Here is a 24,887-nt window from a genome sequence, read left to right as displayed (position 1 = left end):
AGCGTACGAAGCATATCATTAATAGAGCGAAGAGAACGGTTCAGCTTTGACAAGAGAAACGAAGTAAGATGCTGTGAGAGAGAGAGAAAGAAATCAAAATTTTTAATATTGTCATATTCTCGTCCATTATCACATTGGATAAATTGAATAGGATGTCCAAATATGTAAAACATTGCGAAAATTCTGAAAAACAGTGGGGACGTCAGACTTGGCGAGAAGAGGAAATGTCCAGATATAATGGGAATAGTCGTCAAGAATAACAAGATAATATTTAAAACCAGAGACACACTAGGAACCGGGGATGTCCATAAATTACAACGTAATAATTCAAACGGGGACGAGCTATATGTGGAAGAAGTACTAAAGGGTAATCCAACATGTTTGCCACATTGACATGCATTACAAAAGAATCGTGAGGAGAACTAGTGTTAGGGATACAAAATTCTTGAAGTAAAGATGACAATGTGGTTTTATTGGGATGTCCTATTCGACGATGCCAGAGTCCAATAGGGGTGATCATGGCTTGAGGTGAAGAAGTTGATGCACCATGAAGAGGATAGAAGTCACCCGAGCTATTGTACCGTGCGAGAAGCTTCCCCATTTGTAGATCCTTCACAGATAAGACAAAATGGTCAAATTTCAATGAGACACGATTATCAATTGTAAATTGTCGAATGGATATGAGATTTTTGATTAAGGAAGTGTCAATTAGAATTTGACGTAAAAGAAATTTGGCATGTGGGTGAGATATGCAGGAGTGTCCTGTGCCAGATTGGAATAGAGAAGCCATCGCCAATGGTAATTGAGGAAAAGGGAGAGGAAGAACAAGCTAACAGAAAATTCAAATTTGAAGACATGTGCGAAGATGCACCAGAATCGAAAACCCAATTCGTACCTTTGGTGTTGTTGAGGGTGAAATTGTTCATCGTGGCGATGAAGGCGACTTGATCCCAGTTTGGCGTGGAGGTCGACGATGATGGTCCGGGCGCTGGTGACGGTGATGCATACGGTAGTGTCGGAGGGGGCCGTACATGTATGGTGATGCTGCGTACCCCGGGTGCGGAGCCTGGGCGTGGTAGACCTGCGCAGGAGGCTGAGAGCCGAGGAGACCTGGTGAGCCGGTGGACGGACGGAGACCGTGGTTCCACGCCCCGGTCTAAGCCGACGGAGCACTGTATGGCGAAGGAGCAGACTAGGGAATGGGCCAAGCTTGAACCAGACTGGTCCAGGGATCATGCGGGGGGCTACCGATAGATCAGATTCCTCCCGCGAAAATAGTTATGGCTAGGGGGCCATCCGGCATGGGCTGCCACGGTAGGAAGTTGGGCCGTTTGGCCAAAATTGCATGACAAAATTGGTTAGATTTTCACAAAGATTTGCCAAAATTGCATGACAATGTTGGAAAGCATGCATCTTTGTGTCACCCCAATAGTATGATAAGTTTCAAACTAGAACCATGACAAGAATTATGAGACCAAGTGCTCATACTCCTTCTATTTTTTATTTAATTCGCGTTTTAGGTTTAGTCAAATTCAAACTTTAATTTTTTTAACTAATATTAAAACAATCAATATATGTAATACTACCTCTGTCCATTTTTAGATGTCGAAAATTTGTCTAAATTCGAATGTATCTGGACACTTTTTAGTGCATAAATACATTCGAATTTAAATGAACCTCTCGACATCTATTCATAGACGAAGGGAGTACCAAATACCTATAACATTAAAATATATATTATCATGATTTTAATATAATATATTTATATTGTAGATGTTGATACTTTTTTCGTAAATTAATCGTAAATGGACGGAATATATCTTGTAAGAGAGATGCCAGGGGTAACAGCCCCAGCTGGGGATGGTCGGGGTGTTACATCGAGACTCGAGAGCATTAGGTATATGCAAAGTCATGCGTATAGCTGTGCGAATTAAGAACTGTAGGGGCCAAAGTTCTCCTCCAATAAGAGCAAGAACTCATGAGAGAGTCTTCCTTTATTTTGTGCATATGCTAGAGAAACCCGCTTTGAGAAGTAGAAAACGGCTCCCGCACCCAACCGAAACACGCCTTCCACCTCTTTGAGGCTTTGTTGCCCAGCGCCCACGTCACCCCAATCCAGAACGCAACACTCTCCACTTCACTCCTACGACCCATCTTATCTGCAGACAAACCCACCACCTGCATCAGTAGCCAAGTCGGCACACGCTCTCGAGCTCGCCTTGGCGTTGCAATGGCCGGGATCGCCTGCCCTGCCTACCCGTGGCCGCAGGACGCGTAAGCACACCCCAAAGCTTTGGTTTCCCAGCAGCAATCGTCAGCTGTCACGGAGAAGAACTTCTTTCTCTGAAAAGTATGGTTGGGTTTTGTTGAACTTCTGTGATGAGCAGGTCTCAGCGCGGGCCCAAGGTGTTCATGCAAAGCGACTGCGCCGCGTGCCACTCCATGCTCCCCTACGCCGGCCTCCGGGAAGCAGCGGTGGCGCACGGCCCCCTGGTAGCTCAGGCGGCCGAGATCGTCGTCGCCGCGGAGGAGGCGCAGCCGGCGGCGATGGCAAGGCCACTCTACGGTGGCGCGCCGGACATCACCACTGTCGTCACAAAAGTACGCACACGTTCGCTCGCTGCCTCCAACTGCTAACGAGATGTGCAATTATGCGACTTTGTTTTTTGACACTTCGTTTCTTGGATGTTTTTTCGTTCTTTCTGAAAAGATCCAGGATGGGCTACGGTGCAATCTGTACTCCACCGGCGGCGCCGCCGTGTGCCAGGACCTGAAGAGGAAGATGGCCCCGCCGAGCTCCGTCTGGATGCAATTTGCTCAGCCATACCTGAGGGCATCTCCAACCGGGCGACCCAAACGGACGCGCTGGGCCGTCCGTTTTGGGCCGTTTGCGTGCCCGAGCGGACGCGCGGACGGTGCCCCGCGTCCGCGCGTCCGTTTGGGTCGCGCGCTGCGCCCAACGCGCCAGATTTGGGTCGCGGCGCCCATGGTATGTTTTTCTTGTAAATTCACTAGAAAAACGCAAAATAAATTATAGAAAAAATATATAAAATAGTTCAAATGCTCAAAATGTATTACACATTACATAGTCCATGTAATCAAGGATAAAGTATTATTCAAATAAAATGAAAAAACGATACAAATGCTCTAGGCTTCAGGATTGCCTTCATGATTGTTGTTTGCAGCATTGCTGCCTACATGCTGCCACATGTGCTCGACCAAATCAGCCTGAAGTCTGGTTGTGTACAGCTAGATCTCGAATTTCATGGTGCGCATGAAGAATGTCCCGGAATGATGCCGGACCACCTTGAGGAGTAACCAACTCTCCTTGGCCTTCCCGAGTCATTATCAAAGAGTGAATCATCCCGCTCTACCTCAACAATCATGTTATGCATGATTACACAAGCGGTCATCACCTCCCACAGAGTTTGCACATCCCGGGCTCCGGCAGGTGTCCGACGATAGCCCAACGAGCTTGGAGGATGCCAAACGCCCGCTCGACATCTTTCCGGGCTGCCTCCCTGCTCTTTGGCAAACCTTGCCTCCTGCTCCGAGCTGGGATTTCGGATTGTCTTCACGAGTGTAGCCCAAGGTGGATAGATACCATCAGCAAGGTAGTACCCCTTGGTGTAGTGGTGGCCATTGATCTCAAAATCCACATCGGGGACCGACCGTACGCTAGCCTCGTCAAACACCGGAGAGCGCTGCAGCACATTGATGTCATTGTGCGAGCCAGCCATTCCGAAGAATGAGTGCCAAATCCATGTGTCATGGGAAGCAACAGCTTCAAGAATGACCGTGCACCCCTCGGAATGGCCGCCGTATGCCCCCTGCCAACCAAAGGGGCAGTTCTTCCACTCCCAATGCATGCGGTCTATGCTGCCAAGCATCCCAGAAACCCCCGGAAGCGTTGATCGACAACGGACGAGCTGTGTCCTCCGCATTTGGTTGCCGGAGGTACTGTTCTCCGAACGAACCGATCACCGCTCTGCAGAACCTATACATCGATTCCAGGCCGGTTGACTCACTCATGCGCGTGTACTCATCTACGAAATCACCGGCAACGCCATATGCGAGCATCCTAATCGCTGCCGTGCATTTCTGGTACGAAGAGAGGCCTACCTTGCCAAGTGCATCCACTTTCGCACAGAAGTAGTCGTCGTAGATCTTGACGGCATCCATTATCCGGCGGAACAGCGGCTGTTCATCCGAAAACGACGGCGAAACAAGTGCGGCACGAACAATGGATTGGGTTTGAAGTAGTCGTTGTAGAGCTGGTCGTGGCCGCGTTCTCTTTTGCGGTCCAACGCGGCCGCGCGCCCCGGCAAAGACCCCCGGAACACGGGGATCTGCGAGACAATGTGCTCGTGGATGAGCACCGCAGCATCCGTGAAAAATTCGTCGTCGGACTCCTCTTCTGACGACGTGTCGATGAAGTTCTTGAAGAAGTACTCGTCGTCGCTGTCCACCATGATCTGAAAAGGGACACATCTTAGTTCGAGCATTTGAACGAACACCTCGCAGGCGGAGGCGATCCAAATGCTTCTCCGGGGACCCGCAGCCATGGCCGTCTCAGCCGACTTGCGGTCTGGAAACACGGTGCAGGAGGGCTCACCTCCGGCGGAAACGGCGCGGCTGCGAACGGCGGGAGGTGTCGCGACGGTGAGAGGACAACAACGCCGGCGCCGGCGTCCTCCGACTCTGCTACGACGTGGCGAAAGCAGCGCGGGACCTCGACCTATGCTTCCGCCCGCTTGCCCGGCGGCTCGACGACGATGGCCGGCGTCGACGCGCTCCGAAATCGCCGGTCCGTGGGTGGCGGCGGAGCCGGGGGGGGAGATGTGTGCGGCGGCCTTGTGTTTTGGGAGGCAGACAGGCGGGCCAGGGCGGACAAGGGGAGGACGCGAGCGACCAGCCTTTCGCGTCCGCGGCCACGCAAACTCGTCCAAGATTTGGGCCGGGTTTGGGTCGTCCCGGACGCCGCGGCCATCCGTTTTAGGGATGGGTCCGCGCGCTGGGCCGCGCTTTTGTCCGTTTCGACCCATCCGGACGCGCGGGCGCGGGATGGGTCGCCCGGTTGGAGATGCCCTGAGGCCATTCCAGGCCGCTTGATGCACCAAGCTCCTCCGCTCCAGTGTGCTCATGTTCATCTAATTTTCTGTCGAAGCTGCCTGTCACATGTATAAATGACATTGCATTTGCACCCTGTTCTTGGGTCAAGTAGCATCGAAATAAATCACCCGTGTAAAGTCTGTTTCAAACCTTGAATTTGTAATGGTCGTCTGAGTCAAACCTTCAACTTTTAAGTTGATCATGCCATAGCAACCTGACGATGATAAACACAGTTGAATTAAGCCTGGAGATACAGAGAGGTAAATCCAAAGCCTCCTAACCAGAGAGCATCGTCAAAAAAGAAAACACGCGCACTGGCAATGATGAATCATCATCTCAGATACGATCAATTCTCAAAAAATTAAAGAAAAAAACTTAGATACGATCTTAGTTTGTTATGAAGAAAGAAATAGTCTGTATTCCCATTCAAAAAAATCTGCGCAAGTCAGCTCACACCAATACAGTGCCTGAAAAAGGTCACCTGGGAGGGAAAATCAACAAGCCAAAAGGGCAGGTAACTAATCAGACTCAAATCTAATTGACTCTTAATCTTGCTTTCTTCAGCCTGTCGGGGCGTGTCTCAAGTCTTTTCTATTTGTGCACAACTGAAAGGCAGTCATTTCTTTTCTAAATGGCTCTCTTCCACGCCCACTGTTTGTTCTCTGTACGTTTCTTTGTGATCCACAGCCTGTGTGCTTGCATGTTGAAACCTTGGCAGTCCCCCAAGCAGTTTTAGGCTCTCGCCTTGCTTCGTGATCACCCTCTCCAGGTACTTGCTGTGTTCTTCTACTTGCAGCTGCAGCTTTCTCTGGACCTATGGAGGGAAATATGAAAGAACCCAGGTCAGTAAAATAGATGAAAGTCCGCACGTCTTCTCTCACCAGTTCTGAGTAGGATGTGCATACCTCAAGCTGTTCATGAAGTTGCTTCTGCAAGCCAATCTGAATTCTTAGCCCTTCACAAGCCTCCATGGCTCTGCACAAAGTATAAAACAAACAATTAGAACTCCATGTCTGCACAATAAAGTGAACAAAAGACTTTACTGTCATCTAGGGCATTCCGCCATTTTATGGACATCTTTGAAATAAGTCCGAACCTAAATAAGTTACTGGTGGCATAGGTGGAGTCTTATACATACATAGTCTTTACGACAGCAATAAAAGAAAACATATAGGCAAAGATTATCTCACTTCGAGCTTTGAGAGCAAACTTCATCCATATGGCTGCTTCTCTCCGTTGAAGTACCTGCTAAAACAAACAAAATAAAATAAGCATAAAATCCTACCTTTCACCAACTTCAAATTTGACTAGACTACTGGTATCCTAGTCCGCTACAATATGATGGTATGGATATGGCTTGCAACGATGGCATTAAACCCAGCAGAGAGACAAACAAACCATCAGATGATTCAGATTGATGACGAACTGTGCGGTACTTCTGCAAAAGAATAACCCGTGGTCATCAGGAAATAAAGAAGAGATATAAAAACTCACTGAAAACTCAGAAGCAACAAATGTATACCTGTAGATGGCTTTTTACATGGTATATAGTTAACCCTTCAACCTTCATAACTTTCTGGACAGCCTTTGGAGTTGCTTCTGCAGGAACAGGGCATAGATAAATGAACTCTCCTAGCAAAAGTAACAAAATAACTAGAAATATGACTGTACAAATAGTAACCCGTATATTTCCTGTTTCAAGGTAACATTGCCCTGTACAGTATAATTAGCACAAAACAAAGCGTACGGAGAACTCAGTTAAAAAAGAGTAAGAAAGCAATAGTGATCATACTTCCACTTCCACCAAGCTTGTTAACAGCGTCAACAAACCGCTCATGGAGCTCAGGTGTCCAGCGCATCCTTGACTTGGTTGGAGCAGTGTCTGAAGAAGGGGATTTGTCACTGGAAAGTTCATCCATGTTGAAAGGACTTGATATATTGTTCTGCTCATGAAAATATGCATGATTTGAAGGTGTTGTACTTGTTGCGTCAACTGCCTGCAAATGAGGTGCCAACCACATTAAGCATCTGGGACAAAATTCAATGGTATTATATGGAAAAAGGTTGGATCTGGATCTGCAAAGTGGAGTAGGGCTCTACTAGCCTGTCATTGTATTGTTTTAAAGATAGTAAAACCAAAAGAAAAGAGAGGACACTGAGAACTCCTAGAATAATTGAAGCAAATCACAAGTGGAAAGTCGGTGAAATGAGATAGTTACCATAAGCACAGACCCACCAGATCCTGAATTTTCAAAAAATTGCCCAGAACTCCCAGATGAGAACCACTCGTTTTGATGTGCAAGGTGGGTATCATGATCCACTGTATTGATGTCCTGGGTTTGTTGGCTAACAATAATGTTTTGTTGATCAGAAACATCAATGCTCGCTGGATAATCAAATACTCCCGGGAGTGGTTTTTCACCCCAGCTGATCTCTTCAGATACTTTGGGATAGAACATCCTTAAATAACCTGGATTACCCTTGTGTGATGAATGTACTGATGTCAGTGAAGTATCACAACCATGCATTGCAGTGATATGTGATTCAGGAGACAGCTTCCCGGTAGGTAATCCATTGTTAATACAAGGATCTGAAGTGAAGTTGGATGTTGACTGGAGGACACCATTTGCAGCCCAAAAGGTATTGCATGAGGTGATAGAATTACCACACATATCCTTTTCAATGTAGAATTTCCTATACTCTGGAAACTTAGGAACTGTGACTTCAGAGACTGCTGGTACTACATTAATATCTGATGAAAGATACCAAGGAACTTCTCCATTGCCAAACTGATTCATTATTGATGTGTGACCGTGTGCATTACCCCTAGGATGATCCACTTCTATCCATTAAAATGGATCTTTGATCATATGTAAGGGCCTATCCGATTCAAACTTGTGAAGGAAACCAGTGAAGATATAATTTTCCTGTTCTTGTTCAGTCATTCAAATAAATGGAGCTTCTTATTTCCCCAGGTCTCCAACTAGAGAGAATTTGTTTTCTACAAATTTGCAAGCCAACAGACAATTATTATTCCCTCCGATCAATTATAAGTGTCAGGACATTAGTTCAACTTAGTCTAAATTTGATTCGGAGGGAGTACTATAAATCCCCAATTAGTGAATCAGTGAGGTTCTTAAATTGTGAATATCAGGCAGGTTTATGCATCTTAGTAAAAAAATTATAGCTGAACATCAGAATCATGATGTGAATTGTACACTGATAATTGCCAATTAATACTTCTAGAGTCTGCGATTAAACTCAAGATTGCAATCACAACAGGAACTAACTACAAAGGATTGAAACACATGTGCAACATGATGTGCAGATTTAAACCATTCTTAAACATAAAAGATAAAGGAGCAGAATTGCAGGAGCAAGCCCCAACTGAATAGGACAACCAATAAATAATCTTCCTGGATAGAACAATAAAGATAAGGCAACAGTATTCAAGAACTAAATAGAACAAGCCCCAACTCTTACAGCAGTTTCAAGAAGGAACAGAATTGCAGGAATAGAACAACCAATTACTAATCTTCCTTTTTGAAGGGAAAACCAATTACTCATCTGAGAGATGAATCAGACCAAATTTTGTTGCATAAAGAGTACTTGATATGGATTCTGCGTTGCTGTTACAGAATTAGTTGAATCTATGTTGTCACTTACTTGTTTCTTCACAGATTTGAATCGAAGAAGAAAAGGGAATAACTTTCAAGCACAGACTAGGATCATTTTGGAGGCGAAGACTGCCAAAAAGTTCAATTGGCTGTGTCTTGTGTGCATATGGGAGGGTAGGTGGGGCTATGGTTCTAGAGGGGACTCTTAATCTGCTAATGTATCTAAATTTCCCTAATCATCAAGCTGATAGTCTACCAATACTTTAAAGTTTGAACTGACACCATTCTATTTTAAGAGTAGGGACCACACGGAGCTACTTCCCATGTAGTAATAGATATTCTAAAACCTACCAGCTAACCATCCCAAGAAGCACCCAGCATTCAATTCCTTATAGAAAATTAAAGCATTACAAGGCTGACCATGCTGGGGATATATGGCTTCAGATATGCTTAACAGCAGCTAGCTTGATCTGGCTGGAACATAGAATATGAATTAACCTATTACACTGATCTGGGAGTTGTAAGAAAATCCTGGCACGGTACCTACAAGGAGTATCAGGACATGTTACAGCTAACTTGCCAAGACCTTATGGTGAGTGCTAACCGTGTGGATGAAGCAATATTCCATAAAAGAATCGAACAATGAGCTGGCAATCTAGGAGTATCTTTTTGGCAACTAGGTGCTTTGGAGTTGACAAACCCAATTTGGCATGTATGAGGGTTCTATAAATGTGGAACGACAATGTCTCTTTCCATTACCTGATCTAAGACTATGCATCTCATTTTGTAAGACAAATGACAGCTGGAATGCAGCACTTAAACCAATAGTATATTAATCGTGCTTTGGAGTTCTGACCTGGTGCAGGTGGAATCTAGAAGCACTAAGAGGCAAAATCATAGGGAAAAAAAGTCAGCCATATTGGTTAGATGCAGATTGAAAATTAGTCATCTTCAGTAACTTTATCAAGGAAAAGTGAATCTCCCTCTGTTGATTAATGTAAGCTGACTAGCCTTTCCAAGATTTACAATTCGACACAAAGCTAATTCAACAGTATGTGGCATGCGAATTTGTGACTATGAAGACCTTACTCTACAGCAAGTTTATGGTCGAAGTTCAACTTTTAAAAGCATGGCACCTTATGTAGTACAACTTACTCTACAGAAAGTTTATGGTTGAAGTTCAACTTTTAAAAGCATGGCACCTTATATAGAACAACAGAGTGAGTATATTGACTGGTGCTTTTTTTTTTTTACAGATGGAATTCGTCAGCCATGATGCTACCAGCCTACCAAGCTAAATTAAAGAGATCGGGTCGCATCAAAATTCAAATAAATAAGAAAAAATCATACAACAGACATCAGCCAAACGACAACTGTTCAACAAAATACCCCCCAAACACTGAAGTTTCGTTGACCAGAAAAATGAGAGCAAAAGAGAGGAATGGATATGATGCAAATAAATTACCTAAAGTAAACATGGGCTGAACCAGAAGATAGGTGTAATTCAAAATTCATCATAGATTGTCAACTTGGAAGAAAGAATCAGAGGAAAAAAAAACTATTCGATCTTCATATTTGACCAGCCTATATGCAGTCACTGTCGAAGAATATCGCTTCTAGATAAACGCTTTTCAACTTTTCAACATGAAAAAATGTATTGTTTTCCCACTGCTTAATGCTCATCAAATCACCACAATCGTACATGCATAGTAATTAACTGCAGCCAGCCTGGAAAATCAATTACTTGGAATTGAAGTGCACATTGCAAATCTCCAGCATTATCTTGAACTACTGCCACTAGTGAACCGTCAGATGGGGTGTTGAACATGGAATATGTAGAGACATTGGATCCTTTCGGCAATATCACCTAAAATGAAGGAAACAAGTAATTATAGAGAGTTTGGAGCATTTGGATGGTTTTTCTATTTGAAATTTAGGAAAGGGAGTAGATACAATACAATTGCGAAATTACTTACAGTTATCATGCTGCTCTATTCCATCTCTCCTGCAATTACATCTTCTGAAATTGAAGCAGAAAAAATTAAACGATGAGAACTTGTCCAAATACTTGGAAATTTAACATAGCTTATGGTACTTGACTGTTGGTAATACCGATCTGTGGAAGCAGCTTCATCAAATTGCTTATCTATTTCAGCAAGGTATATCTCAAACAAGGTCGACCTATATGATCCAATGTAAACATTAAAATGATCGACTAATGAGCAGAGATCCATTAGGGTAAAGAGCAAACAGCTCACCTTGGCGGAATTGCTGCAGCGGTAAGAACTGGAGGTAGAAGCCATAATATGTGTGGTTTAGTTTTTAATGACTGCCTTGCATACTCAAGAATGTCATTTTCCTGTTGGAGTTCAAATGTTCAAAGATAATACATTATTTTCCTCAAACACACATAAATGCATGTAGTTTTGTATTACAAGGAACACACACAGAAGGCGCAAAAGGGGATGACATTATTTAACGATGATATACTAACAGCTTTGAGAAACTGAAAGCTTGAATGCGAAAGGGAAGGTGATAACAACAAAGTGGGAACAGAGGAAAATACTAGATTTTGCTAATACTGTGTCCGTGTCACATACTTTACTTCCTGAGAAACCCCTGAAAGAGCATGTTCTCTATAAATTGTAACCAATAAAGCCATCATGCAACCTATTGCTCAATTGTGAAGAACTTTTCCTAAGATATTTTGATAAGAGATAATGACGTGTTGCAAAACCTGGACATACTGAGATGATACAACTAGGCTACCAGCTATAAAAATAAAAGGATATATGCTTGCAGACCAATTCACTTGCCCTGAGCAATGTTTAAATCAAATATCACATACATCGAACTAGTTCAACTATAAACAACACTAATTTTCATGATGGTTTTTTGCAGCTATTGACTACCTAATGACTAAGCATTGGCAATTCCACAGTTCCCACTGATGAATGGACCACATGAACTTCTTGTCAGCTTCAAAAACATGGTTCCATTAACTGTACTGTACTATTGTCAAAAAAAAAAATCTGGTTATTAGTGTCCTTTCGGATTTTTAGTACAACATCACAGTGGAAACACAGAAAAGGCGCATTACACAGTTGACAAAATGTGCTTAACAGTATTGGGCATTCAAATGTAAGATTCCTTCATTTAAAGATGGTTTCACCAAAGCTGATGTTTGAAAGAAATGGAATACTTGGCAAAAGCTATAAACAACACATCATATAAAGATGTAAAGAACCTTCAAATTAAGAATCTTGTCTAGGCATTTATCCTGATAAGGTCCCTGAAGCAACTGGTGCAGATCAGCATACTGCTTGGATATAGGAAGGGAACTAAAAGCATGCGAGACGAAGCTCTGTATCAATGGGTCCCATCTCCTTGAAACCAACCCCAGCAAGCATATCTCCTGTAAAGACAATGCATACAAATATTGATGTGATAATGCAAATAATGGGTAATACAGTAGTGCATATGATTAAAGGGTAAGCGAAGAATAGATACCATGACTTCAACAAGGCCACTTTGAGAAGAATCTACAGAAACTAGTAATGGTTCAAACACTTTAATCCACTGCTCCTTTGGAGCACTAAACATAAAATTAGATCCAGAGACTATCCGAATGGTGCGTTCATCAAGCAAGTATGACAAACACTTCCCTCTCCACTTCTTCCACATAAGGAACTCATTGACCATTTGAGATTCTCTGTATCATACAGTTTCAGGTGAGTTAAACTGGAGCCTGATACCATGTAAAACAAAGGATAGGGACATATATAGATTAACAGAATATACAAAAGTGAGTGTTTGAGGGCTTACGTACTTAGGAATCGCCAGTGCACTTGACATGCTCTCTGCATCATCGAAGTCGTTCCTTTTAACGCTGCCCAGAAGTGTGCCCAGTCCTCTCTCAGCTAGAGAAATACACGACGCTGAATCTAGCCGTTCCAGAAGCTCGTTAACTAGAACTCTTGAATGACCCATGAACAAGGATTCTGAATACAGCTTATCAGAACTAGTGGCGGGAACCCCGGCATCACCGCCACTCTTGGTCCGCGCCAAAGTAGACAAATCCATATCCAGGATCGACTCCACATACTCTCGGCACGTATCACGCTCGCCGCTGCCACCGATGCCCTCGATGTCCATCTCCACAACGGCTTCAAAAACAGCGCACAGGTTCTCGACGCTCGTCGTCTCGGCTTTCAGAAAATGCTTTATAACCAACTCCCTCGCCACCGAGAGCGTATCCGATCGAACATCGGCGAGGCCCTGCACGGCGCGGCACAGAGATAGATAGAGCATCAGCATTCGCGCAACACAATCGTAATCGTAGTGAACACATCATACAAGAGACAGGTTCATCAAGAGCACCTGGGGAAAATTTCGGTTTGAAGTGAGCTCCGCCAGCGCCGCGTCGAACTCCCTCGCGGAGTCCTCGTACCGTCCGGATTCTCGCAGGTTCCTGAATACCTGAACAAAATGCAGGAACAAATTGGTCACACTACTCAACTCTGCAGGTGGGCATCTAAAAAAAAAAACTCTGCAGGTGGGCTAGTGCGGGCTGGGGCTGCGTGATGGGCACATGGAAGGCGGGGGGCCCGAAATGCGCGAAGCCACATCCAGGGGCGGCAAACGCCATGGCGGGGAGGGTGTAGCCGTGCAGGAGGCGAAACCTAGCGGAGCGGGATCGTGGGTGGTTACCTCCTCGAAGAAGAGCGCCCACCGGAGGGCCTTCTGGACGTCGCCGGAGCGCCAGCTCGCGGGGGCGCCGGAGGAGGTGCGGCCGCCGGCGAGGACGAGGATGTCCACGAAGCTCGGCACCAGGCCGAGCACCTCCGCCATGGCCACCGCCTCGTGCGCCCACCCCATTCCCTCAGACCCGCCACTCGCAATTCAAGCTTTCGCAGGGACTAACAGGCAAAGAAACACCCTAAAGCCCCGAGGGCTGAGGCTCACGGCTTTGTTAGTATACCCCCTGAACTATTGCATATTAACATCTTACTGCTAGCACGGAATTTTTTGAGGACGAGAATGATGAGAGAAGTTTATAACAGGGGTGTAAATGAGTAATGGTCGCAAAGCCCTAGACCCTGCCGCTATATAACGGAGGGAACCGCGCCCTCCCCGCCGCCTCCGCCGCCGGACACCAGTCCCCTCTTCCAAGATGTCGAAGCGAGGTAGAATTCCCCTTCTCCATCCCCAGCTTAGATGTCTTCCTTGTGCCCTGGTTAGATCGCGCGGTGATATGCTTTGATTTGGACTGCGCAGCTAGTGATCACGATCTGTGTTTCTTGGATCGCGTCATGATGGTCCGTGGGTGATCTGGTTTGGGGTGGTGGACGCCTAGTGTAATTTTAGGATTTTTGGTTTTGTTCTTGGTGCGGATTGGTGTTGGTATCATTCATCGGAGGTTAGATTGGGTGTAGAGATACTTAGGAATGGAGTTTTATCAGTGCTGTTCACCCGTCTATTTGCTTTGCTGTTCTGATGTTTGAGATCGATCGTTTCCTTGTCAGTGTTTAGATCCACTCTAGGACCCTGGGAGGTGAACATGTCTGTACCGATTCTATGCTCTCATCCTTTGTTAGATGCCTGGTACTGTAGCTTAACATCCTCAAAATGGCCTGCACACTTCGTAGATATTAGTTAATATATGTGGTAAAATGGTCTCTTCAGTATGTAAGTTATTGTGCATGGTGCATGTTTATTAATTTTTTATCTGTTGAATGTTCTCTTCAGTACATAAGGCATCGTGAATGGTACATTAGTTATTGCATAAGAATTGAATGAAGCATTCAGTTAGTTGCATCTCCCAGGCCAAGTGAATAAATGATTGTAAAGATCCTCAAATGCTTGTGATGCTGTAAATCCTTTTGAACTCTGAGGGAAAATTTTGTGATATCATGTAATCATCGCGTGTGGCTTGTGGCCGTCATAAATCACTAGGATATTGGTTTGGTGTCCGGCACACATTTGGGTTCCATTTATCTAACTTTGTTTTTGCTGTTGCTCGTCCTTGCACTGTAGGGCGCGGAGGTTCCGCTGGTAACAAGTTCCGGATGTCGCTGGGTCTGCCAGTGGCAGCCACCATCAACTGCGCTGATAACACTGGAGCCAAGAATCTGTACATCATTTCAGTGAAGGGAATCAAGGGACGCCTTAACAGGCTTCCTTCTGCCTGTGTTGGTGACATGGTGATGGCCACTGTGAAGAAAGGAAAGCCTGACCTGAGGAAGAAGGTCATGCCAGCTGTTGTCGTGAGGCAGCGCAAGCCATGGCGCCGAAAGGATGGTGTCTTCATGTACTTTGAAGGTACTGCATGCTAAGTTCTTAAGCTGACTCTGCCATCCTTATATGAAATTGCTTGCTTATTAGGAAGCCTTTCTTGTGTGACACTCTGTTTGCGGTGTTACATGATTCGTTGTAATATAGTGTCTCAGGAGTTTGGAGTCTAAAGCTGTTATATTCTGTTAATATACCATCTTAATTTTGAGAAAAGTCCTGACAAATAATTTTAATTGAATTTCTGCGAAATTACACTTGCACAGCACTAAAGTGAAGTTATGTTGACATGATTTAGAACCCAGTAATAGTTTTTTATGCACCCTCCCATCTTTTGTGGTATTGCTTCCATGCTATATAAATATAAAGAGTGACCTTTCACTATGATCATTTGTCACAAGGAAGCATATATGCAAATTTGCCAGCTAACACACCATTGTGAGTTCTTGTCTCACATTATGGTATGAAATCCTGGGTACATGTTTATCAGCAGTGCCCACCCCCTCTACAATTTATGTGAAGGATGCATAACCATAGTAACGGTTGTTGCTCTTTTGTTTTATGCTGATACAAATGCGAATTATTGTTTCTATGGGTCATCCTTTGTCCCTGTAAGTTCCATTCTATCATATTTACTGGTTTGTCCTGTTTCAATTTCAAGTTGCTGCTTCATTGTAAGTTTTATTACATAATAAAGAGTGGCCACCTTTAGCTGTGGTCATTCGTTGCAATGAAGCATATATGCAAATTGGCCAGCTAAACATCATAGTTCATTGTTTTCTTTCACTATGTAATGACCCCTGGGCACATGTTATCAGCAGTTCAGCTATAGACTGTGACATTTTTTCTCTTGTTAGAATTGTGTCACTATGCTATATTCTGGTGTGTCATCCTTTGTCCATAGAAGTTTTTATGATTGCTCTGCCACTTTAACAGGCAGTGATTGAATCATTTTAGTTATGTTCATTGTGAAGCTCATTGCTTAGATGGAATCTTTTCTCTGGTATGATGATTATGAAACCACTGTTCGTGTTGATCTATATGATTCACTGTAATCTAGTGTCACCATAGTTTGCCGTCTAAAGTTGATATTCTGTTAAAATACTACACTAATTTTGTGAAAGCTTTTGACAAACAAGTTAGTATACAGTTGCACTACCTTATTAGAAGTTAAGAATGACTGCATGATTCTGAACCTAGAAATAGTTCTTCATATACTCCATCTTTCATGGTATTGCTTCATTAAAGTGTGGCCTTCATTTGGTCATTTAAAAAAAGGAAGCATAGATGCAAATTAGCCTGTTAAGACACCATAGTGCGTTCTTGTCTCGCATATGGTATGAAATACTGAGTACATGCCGTCCCCGCCACCTCTACAGTTTTCTTTGAAGGACATGAAACCTGAGTAACATTTGTTCCTCTTTGTTGTTTACATATTGATCTGTCATCCTTTTTCCCTTTAAGTTCCATGGTATCATATTTACCCATTTATCCTGTTTCAATTTCATGGTGCTGCTTCATAGTCAGTTTTATCACATAAAGAGTGACCACCTTTTAATTTGGTCATTCTTCACAATGAAGCATAGATGCAAACTGGCCAGTTATACATCATAGTGCATTTTTCTCTTGCATTATGTAATGACCCCTGGGCACATGCTATAAGCAGCTCATATTACAAACTGTGATTATTTTCTCTTTCATGGTAGAATTGTTTTGGTCTTCACAATGCCTGAAACTGTGTTTGTTCTGATCTGTCATCATTTGTCCATATAATGACTGAATTTCTTTGAACTTCAGTTCTAATGTTAGTTGATTGATGTCATATTTTGCAGACAATGCTGGAGTCATTGTGAACCCGAAGGGAGAGATGAAAGGTACCATACTATGTCAAATCTTTAAAACAAACGAACCATTAGATCTGTATGAGGTGTTTCTGTATTTTGAACTCAGCTAACTAAAGCGTTCTGCTCCACCAGATTAATACATTTAGTAGCTTCACTAGCTGTTTCCGTGTAACTTTTTGCATAGCTTAGCTGGATGAACAACCTGATTGACACTTGCTCTCATTATGCAGGTTCTGCCATCACTGGACCTATCGGCAAGGAGTGTGCTGATCTGTGGCCCAGGATCGCCAGCGCGGCGAATGCAATTGTCTAATTGAAGCAGCTAGCTTAAAGTTTTGATAGCATCTCTCTTTCAGTACCATGTTTGGCCCTTTAAGGGGTTTAATGGATGATCTGTGCTGCTGGATTATGGAGGATATGTGCCCTTTAAAGATTTTGCACTGCGATACTTAGCATGGTACTGTTGCTGACATTTAGCGGTTTAAAGTTTGAATATATTCCAGAATTTCTGCGTTGCTGTTGTGTTTGTCTGATAATTCCTGTTGCGTGAATGGTTGTTTGTGCATTAGCGTCTTGAAATTATTTTTGTGTCTATGCTTTGTGAGTTTGTTTAATTTCGGTACATCTTTGGGTTGAAAAATCTGCTGAAAAGATTGAAATCTTATCTTCCAAAGGAATATCAATCCAGATGAAGAAAGAAAGACAAACAGACACAAGTTTAGTCTTCAAAAGTTTGAAGTCCAGATTCTGCAAGGACAAATCCTAAAATCCAAGTGATGTGCATCTAGGAAATTCAATTATCGTGTAGTTTTCATTTAAAAAATCATTTTGTGTGTGTTACGTTTAAAAAGACAAAAAAGAACGTGAAAACATTATTTCAGCATCGAATTTTCTCTTTTTTCATTGGTCACACTCACATGACAATGTAGCATCTGAAGATGTAAGCGTGACTTTTTAATTTAATTTTTTTATTATTTTAAATTGTTTCTAAGATACATTCTAAATAAAGGAATGCTTTCTTTATGTGTTGGCAAGGTCATGAGGTGGCTACATCTTTGTGCAACTCTAGATCTTTGTGTTGGCAAGGTTATGAGGTGGCTAAATTAACTAGGCAAAGAAAATATGAAAGGTAGTCTTTGGCCGTGGACTGCAACCTCATGACTTGACCAGCGAGGGTCCACTCTCCGCATGGTTCACAAGGCCTGCCTCTCTAGCTCATGGGTAGTAGCTCACATACTCCTCAAAGCAAATGGGATCTCATACATATGCAAAAAAATCACGCGAAGATTACGAGTTCACACTCCTCGTGTTTCCACTATATGATCTCAATTTCTCTCAAGAAATGTAACCATTGACCCACCTCCCCTCCTTTTCCAGTTAGGAAAAGTTTCGAGCCGTTACGTCCAAGATTGGATCTTCTCGAGGTTCATCGGCGGTGGCGCGGCGAGGTCAGGAGGTAGCATCCATTGGTGGATGCAATGTGGTGCTCCACGCGCACGAAGGAAGATGAAATGTGCGAGGAAGGTTGCCTAGTGCATTACCCTGTTTTTTTCTTGAGCATTGGAACGTTGTTGCAGAGGATGGCGGCCTCATTGTCTCCTGCGCATCGGCGTCTGCGTGGAGAGCCCGATGGTTCCAAGGATGCGCGGAGGAGGGTGGAAGGAGCACGAGCAGGGGATCAACAAAGGGAGGAGTCAACGAAGGTGGGTCTAGTAGGTGGTACAATCCTACTGAACTTGTAGTCCCGCATCGTTACTTTGGAACGATTTCTCCACCAGTATATAGATGCAAGATTCAGAGCCGCTATCAGCAAGTAGCATTAGATAGAAGGGTTAGTTTAGGAGCATATTAGGGTATAGCTAGGGTTAGGATCAGAAGAGGGTTAGAGGGGCGCAGGTAGAGGGGGACGGTATGCTCGGGGGTGTAGGTGATGAGGGAAGCTATGCGCCGCGGGGCATAGGGGTTGTGGTAGGGGATGTACCTATGCCTGAGGCAACAACCGGTGAGGGGGTACATAGAAGGTGGGGTATGTGACGTCGGGTGTAGGAGGGAGGTATAGGGGGACCTATACCTCCCAGATTGCCTGGGGTCCTAAAATGGGGCTGCTTGCGTAGCCTAACAAGTACTTTGTACTTAAATAATCTTGCTGTTCTAAATTTGATTGAATGAAGCATTGACATTATGGTTTGTTGGTTGAAGGAATTACAACATCATCAATTGTAAACTTTTGGCTAAGCGCTTAGGCCAAACCACAATTACCAAGTTAGGATTGTATTTGGAAAGCTGAATTCCCTTGATCTCTGAAGTAGATCTTTAAATAAGTAAATAAATAAATTAGATTTGACATAATAATAATCAATGGCAGCTTAGTTCTATTGCTTTTTGCATGGAGCTCGCAACAGCGCCTCAGTTTAGGTCGCAACGACAGAAATAGTGCATGTGTATGATATTCCTCTTAGTTGAAAGCATGCTTTTGTCATATTTAGGAGAAGTGATATATTTTCTTGTTCTATCGGCAGCATGTTACATTGGAGGCAGAAATTGTGGTCAAAGCCAAACCAAGTGCATCATCTAGAAATTGTGGTATTCCGTTTATATGTTTGACATACTCTCTCCGTTTCATGACAGGGATTTATGAAATTTGAAGGTATCTAGACACTATCTAGTATGTAGATACATTTTAATTTTATCAAATCACAGAGAAGTTTCATGAGATGGAGAGAGTAGAACTTTACCTTTCTCCTTTTCGTTATATTTTCTTATGAGTTAGTGAGGTTTAGCTATTTGATTGATTGTACTGTGTCTATTTACTTCATAGTGGGCGCAGTAAATTAAGGGCTCCTTTGATTCAAAGGATTTGCATAGGAATTGTGTAGGATTTGGTTCCTATGGGAAAATTTCCTATACTTGTTGTTTGATTCATAGGAACATATCCTATAGGAAAAAATCCTATAGGAATCTTGTAGTGTAATTCCTATAGGAAAAAAGCATTAGCTCATGCCTCATGGAAAAATTCCTTTGCTACAATCAAACAAACTTCATCTTCCTATAGGATTCAATTAGACATGCCATTCCAATCCTATACCTTTCCTATTCCTATGCTTTTCCTATCCTTTAAATCAAAGGAGCCCTAAACTTGTTGTACTACTCCGCTAGAAACATAACTAGTTTTCATTTTATCTGGTGAATGCCCTGTATCTTGCGCTCTTTATAGACACCAGTGTACATAGAACATTTTAGCTGCAAGTAAACAATGAAAGAAATTGCCATGGCGAGCCAGTGCAACAGACCGGCGAGATGAATACTAAAGAGACAAAATATATTGTATCCATTATCTGAGTTTGTTCTGCTCTGTTTTGCAATATGCATAGGGTGATAAAACTTCAAACCATTATTTTCACAAGTTATCTCCCGTTTAGTCACATAGAGGAAAGAGCTAAAAGTATCAGTACTAAACTACTCCAGAGAAGTGACACCGTTCAATGTGGATGCTCGAGCAACTCCATGGCTCACGATTCTGGGCCTGTAGTACCATGTAGTACTGGTTGCAGGTTGCAGAACCTGGTTGCAGAATCTATGTGTTAACATTGCAGATTGCAATATTTTAGTTGATTCTTGTGTCCTATTGTGCGTTGACTTATTAGGAAAAAAATAGATGATCTTCAGTTTGATGCTTTGTACATGTATTTTTAAATCAGACCATGATCATTACAACTTTGTGTTGCATCCCCATTTTCACAATCCTGGAGTATTCTCTCCTTTTTATTAGCAGTTTTAAAATAAAGCACATGTTCACGTCATGCAATTCTCTGGTTGCTATTGGCTTGTTGGTTTTTGGTTGTTCTGGCCTAGCATTTTCTTTATTTTGTTTAAGTGAACTTTGTTTTATTCATCATTCTAGCACTGGTCAAGAAACTTTGGCAGAAGTGTTGTGCATTTAACTTTCTAATTGTGTAATGTTTAATCATTTTTCCTAGAAAACCAAATAATAGACTAATGACTGATGATGATCGGCTAGATACACCCATATCTAGGAAACTTACTCGTATCTAGATAAAATTGATCAAGTTAAAGGACCTTGGTATATGTATCTTTCTACCATGGATAATCTTCATGTGCAATACAATGCAAATCATCATCAACCCCGTCTACATAAGATGTTGCGATGTCCAGGCATCAACCCTGCCTAGGGCTGTCTGAAGGGGTCACTCACTGACAAATCATGGATGTGTTCTTTGAGATGGTAATCAGGCCAAAAATTATAATGCCTGAATTCAAATTGGATATCTCGAGAAGCTTTGTTTTCCACCTGTAGCATATCTATGAAGGATTCACGGTTGCAGATGCCATTTGCTTGAACTTCAATTCTGCTAAGCACTTGTGCATTTAAAATGAAGAACCTGGCAAAGTCAACCTCTTCCTTAAGGCACAAATAACCTTGCAGCACCAATTCTTTGAGGTGGGACCGAAGGCATTCAATTGGATGTAGTGGGTCATACCGAGGCTCAATGTTCTTACCCTTCTCGTGTGTGAAGTAGAACTACAAAAGAGGAAATAAGATGCATATCGTCAAATGTGCTACTAACTAGACTAGATAATATACCAATGAAATCAGACATTTAAGTAAGCAAAGGTGAATACTCACAATGACATAGAGCTTTTCCAAACAGGGGAACCACCCGAGGACAGTAAGAACTGCATTCAGTTGAGAAATACAGGAACCGAGGGACAAAATCTTTATGGTGCGCATCGAGTTTTCCAAGCTGACTGCGCTCAATCCCTGAAGAAGAAGAAAACAATGAACATGAAAACATGATGATCTGGATTCCTCGAAATAAAAATGACGATCTTTATGTATGAATGCTGCATGTTGGCTGCTGCTACCTGAAAGACATGGAGTTTGGAGAAGTCCGGTACGAAAGGGCCTAGTATCTCCAGTTTAGGTGCCCTCATTATCCTGATATACGGCTGCCAAGATGGTCTGTGAGTACCAAGTGATAATATCCTTTCAAGGTGAGGAGCGTCCTCGACGACCAGTTTTGCGCTGATCTCACGAGGGTTGCCCCGTAAGACGATGCTCCGAATCGTCGATGAGCAAACACGGAGGCAGCCGATGACGCGAACTTCAGACACGAATAAGCTCTCCAGGGCATGGCAGCCAGAGAGCAAGCCATGGAAGACGCTCTCGGAGATGGAAAGGTCGAGCAGGGAGAGCTGCTTGAGGAGAGAGAAACTCATGGACGGCGCGATCTGGTCGGGGAAGTCGATGTAGCTGATGCTGACAACGCGGAGGGTGGATGCGGAGCGGAGCAGGGATGAGAGCAGCCGGTCGCTGGACAGAGACGGCGAGGAGTATCGGATGTTGAGCTCCCGGAGGTTGGCCAGGGCCCGGGAGCGGAACCAGGTCTCCAGCTCGGAGCTGAGGTCGCCGCCGCCGGTGCGGAGGCCGGGGAAGTAGAACCTGCGGGCGGGGCCGGGGTGCTCGGAGACTATGCTGGAGACGGCGGAGGGAGGGACGCCGCTGGGGAAGAAGGCTGGGTGCAAGGTGCGGACCTCGAGGTTGAGAGGCGCCGTGCGCCAGAGGTGGCGCCACCGGCGGGAGAGCCCCTGCGTGCGGCCGCCGTCCTTGGTTGGGAGGAGCGTGATGATGGCGCCGAGGATGTCGTCTGGAAGGCGGCTGATCAGATCGCCGGTTCCATGGGATTCTTGCTCCTTGGGAGCCGCCGCCGTGCCGGCCTCCTTCTTCTCCATTGCCGACGGCTGGCGCGCGAGGCGGAGGGTTTTGAGGGAGTCGATCGTAGGCGCTCGGTCGGTGGTGGTTTTGGGCTTCTGGGCTTTGGATTTTAAATTTCCTCGACTAATAAAGGAAAAAATATATATGTAGGACAAAACGTCCATTGAAATATGTAGGTACAACTATTCTTCAGATCATCTAAAAAAACTCTGCTAAAAAAATCTAAAAAAAACTATTCTTCAGATCAAGTGGCCACACTGGAACAAAAACATTCAGCGAAATATGTTTGCCTACACAATATATTAGGTCGTTTTACAAACATTTGCAAGCTCCTCAGTCTAAGCATTAAACAACACAAATGAATGTTCATCAATCCAAGAACCAGGGACACAAGGGACACAGATCAGGGGCATAAATAAATCAATCGAACCCTCACAAATGTTATAGTCACAATGAATCAAATGTCGCAGATAAGTCTCAGCCTTAGTCTTCTAGACAATCTCTATTCTCTGCAATGCCTGCACGACGAGATTAAACTCTTCTTGCAGCTGTTTTAACCGCTCGGACATGTTATCCGTGCCATACCCATACTTGCAGCGCATAGATGGGAAAGCCCCGTTCTCCCTGACGCGATACAGCTCAGAAGCTGCAACAAACAAATACGGAGTACATCACATGAACGTCAGCTACCACCCCTATGTGAGAAGAGCTGTGACGCAGTGCTTACCGATTTTACCATACGGCATGCGTCTCAGGTCCCTCTCCTTCTGATACGCCTTCGCGCACAGGAAATTGTCGATGCACAGGGAGACATGCTCCATGATCTGATCTAGAAGTGTCACCTAGTCACCTCACCAGGCGACGGCGCACCGAGTGGATGTTCCAATGTCCTTCAGGATTTGCAAGATGGTTGCAAGAATTTTTGCACTGGTGTTGGCGTCGTGGCTGTCAGAGAAAGTTGCGTCAAACTGAGGGGGAATGTTGTAGTTTGAGTCATGAGCTTTACCATTAGGCAGTGTTTCCAGTTTCTCTCCTGCTTTCCTGAATGCACCTGGCATTAAAATAAAAATTACTCTACCAACAGGCCAACAACTAGTCTTTCATAAAATATTACCCATAAATATTTAATCGCAAGCTAGAAGCAACAACACAAGAAGAGCGAGCGAACTCAAATAAAGTTCAGTGAAGCAGCATAGCGTGCAAGTTGGATAGCGTGGTGGACATCTCTGGCAGCATTCACAGGATCCTTTAACTTACTGAACTTCACTTTCTTCAGCCATTCAAGCATACTATTATTATCATCATACATAAGAAATGGGTAGCCCACAACTCCCAGCTTGCCCATGATGCCCAGCATCAGGCTCAAACAGGATTTCCTCAGCTGCATTGAGTACTGTGCCAACCAGCCATCAAAATATTCAGGAAACAATCGCTCCATCTGCATTAATCTTCGTTACTCCGAGATAGCTCCCCCTGGTCGTCCCCCGCGGCGGCCTAGGGGAGAAACCCTAGCCCCAGCCTCCCGCTCCCCCTCTCCCCTCCCTCCCCTGCCGCCGCCAACGTGCGCCGCCGGGCAAAGCCCGCGCGGTGCTGGCGGCGGCGGGCCTTCCCTTACCCGGCGCGTGGCGGGCCGTGCGGGGCGGCGTCCATGGCGGCGGTGCATCTCGGCGGAGGTCGGCGGGGCCTGGCGCGGCGGCGGCCGGCGAGCTGCGCCAGGGGCGTCCTCTCGCATCTGGAGGCGGCAGTGGGCGGCGGCCCTCATCCGCAGCGGCCCGTGGCGGCGGCGTTGGATGGAGGCTGCTCCAGCCGGCGGCGTGGCGCGTGGGACTGCGGTTGGTCGGCCGCCTTCTCCTTCGCGTGGTGGTGGCGGTTGCTCCTCTCTGGCGGCGGTGGAGTGGTTTCCGGCGGCGTTCGGCAGCGAGGCGCTGTGGGGCTCGACGTCGACCGCGCCATGGCGTCGATTGAGGTGGCAGCGCGACTTCCCTGTGTTGGGGGCGCCCCCGCTGCCATGGCAGAGCTCCTTCCCCGCCCAGCCCATCTGGGCTTGTGCGGGCCTGGATCTTGGCTATGGTGGTGGGCATGCGCGGTGGCGCCTTCGGTGTCGGTTGCTGGGCACCGTGGTGGTGCCGGCGGCCGGCCAGGCGGCGGCGGGCTGGGATCCCCACCGCCCAGCTCCGTCTTCGGTGTTGGTGGGGCGATTGGCGGCGCATCCTGCTCGGCTGATGGCCATGGTTCGCCTCTCGTCGGTGGTGTGGCCAAGGCGGCTCCTTTCTGCGCGTGTCCGATGGA

At 44.9% G+C, this 24,887-nt stretch overlaps 4 protein-coding genes across 5 annotated transcripts; 2 read left to right on the top strand and 2 right to left on the bottom strand.

Annotated features, from left to right (window-relative positions):
- The first annotated feature begins 2,122 nt into the window (after window positions 1-2,122).
- Window positions 2,123-5,257, top strand: LOC124693440. The gene is made up of 4 exons (XM_047226916.1): window positions 2,123-2,274; window positions 2,388-2,601; window positions 2,711-2,832; window positions 5,094-5,257. Exons 1-4 carry the CDS (start codon window positions 2,231-2,233, stop codon window positions 5,110-5,112), a joined length of 399 nt encoding a protein of 132 aa, XP_047082872.1. The 5' UTR covers window positions 2,123-2,230; the 3' UTR covers window positions 5,113-5,257.
- A 215-nt stretch (window positions 5,258-5,472) lies between these two features.
- On the bottom strand, window positions 5,473-9,701 carry LOC124693439 (protein PHOSPHATE STARVATION RESPONSE 2-like). 2 transcript variants are annotated; one of them, XM_047226914.1, is made up of 7 exons: window positions 7,332-9,701; window positions 6,905-7,109; window positions 6,635-6,711; window positions 6,511-6,550; window positions 6,303-6,360; window positions 6,018-6,087; window positions 5,473-5,926 (listed from the first exon to the last, which is right to left on the bottom strand). In XM_047226914.1, the coding sequence occupies exons 1-7, from the start codon at window positions 7,908-7,910 to the stop codon at window positions 5,729-5,731; spliced, it is 1,227 nt and encodes a 408-aa protein (XP_047082870.1). In that variant the 5' UTR covers window positions 7,911-9,701; the 3' UTR covers window positions 5,473-5,728. The 2 variants fall into 2 exon arrangements, with proteins under 2 accessions (XP_047082870.1, XP_047082871.1); XM_047226915.1 differs by having other exon boundaries at window positions 6,303-6,357.
- Window positions 9,702-10,473: 772 nt separating this feature from the next.
- Window positions 10,474-13,607, bottom strand: LOC124693438. The gene is made up of 9 exons (XM_047226913.1): window positions 13,440-13,607; window positions 13,110-13,208; window positions 12,559-13,007; window positions 12,240-12,441; window positions 11,977-12,144; window positions 10,988-11,088; window positions 10,842-10,910; window positions 10,706-10,749; window positions 10,474-10,596 (listed from the first exon to the last, which is right to left on the bottom strand). The coding sequence occupies exons 1-9, from the start codon at window positions 13,605-13,607 to the stop codon at window positions 10,538-10,540; spliced, it is 1,359 nt and encodes a 452-aa protein (XP_047082869.1). The 3' UTR covers window positions 10,474-10,537.
- A 270-nt stretch (window positions 13,608-13,877) lies between these two features.
- Window positions 13,878-17,381, top strand: LOC124688781 (60S ribosomal protein L23). Its single transcript, XM_047222416.1, has 4 exons — window positions 13,878-13,915; window positions 14,766-15,050; window positions 16,853-16,894; window positions 17,095-17,381. The coding sequence occupies exons 1-4, from the start codon at window positions 13,903-13,905 to the stop codon at window positions 17,175-17,177; spliced, it is 423 nt and encodes a 140-aa protein (XP_047078372.1). The 5' UTR covers window positions 13,878-13,902; the 3' UTR covers window positions 17,178-17,381.
- The last annotated feature ends 7,506 nt before the right edge of the window (window positions 17,382-24,887 follow it).

The sequence above is a fragment of the Lolium rigidum genome, chromosome 2 (genome assembly GCF_022539505.1).
Source record: "Lolium rigidum isolate FL_2022 chromosome 2, APGP_CSIRO_Lrig_0.1, whole genome shotgun sequence".
Taxonomy (NCBI): Eukaryota; Viridiplantae; Streptophyta; class Magnoliopsida; order Poales; family Poaceae; genus Lolium; species Lolium rigidum.
The sequence above is the reverse complement of the archived record's forward strand: the minus strand, read 5'-3'. Positions and strand labels throughout refer to the sequence as shown.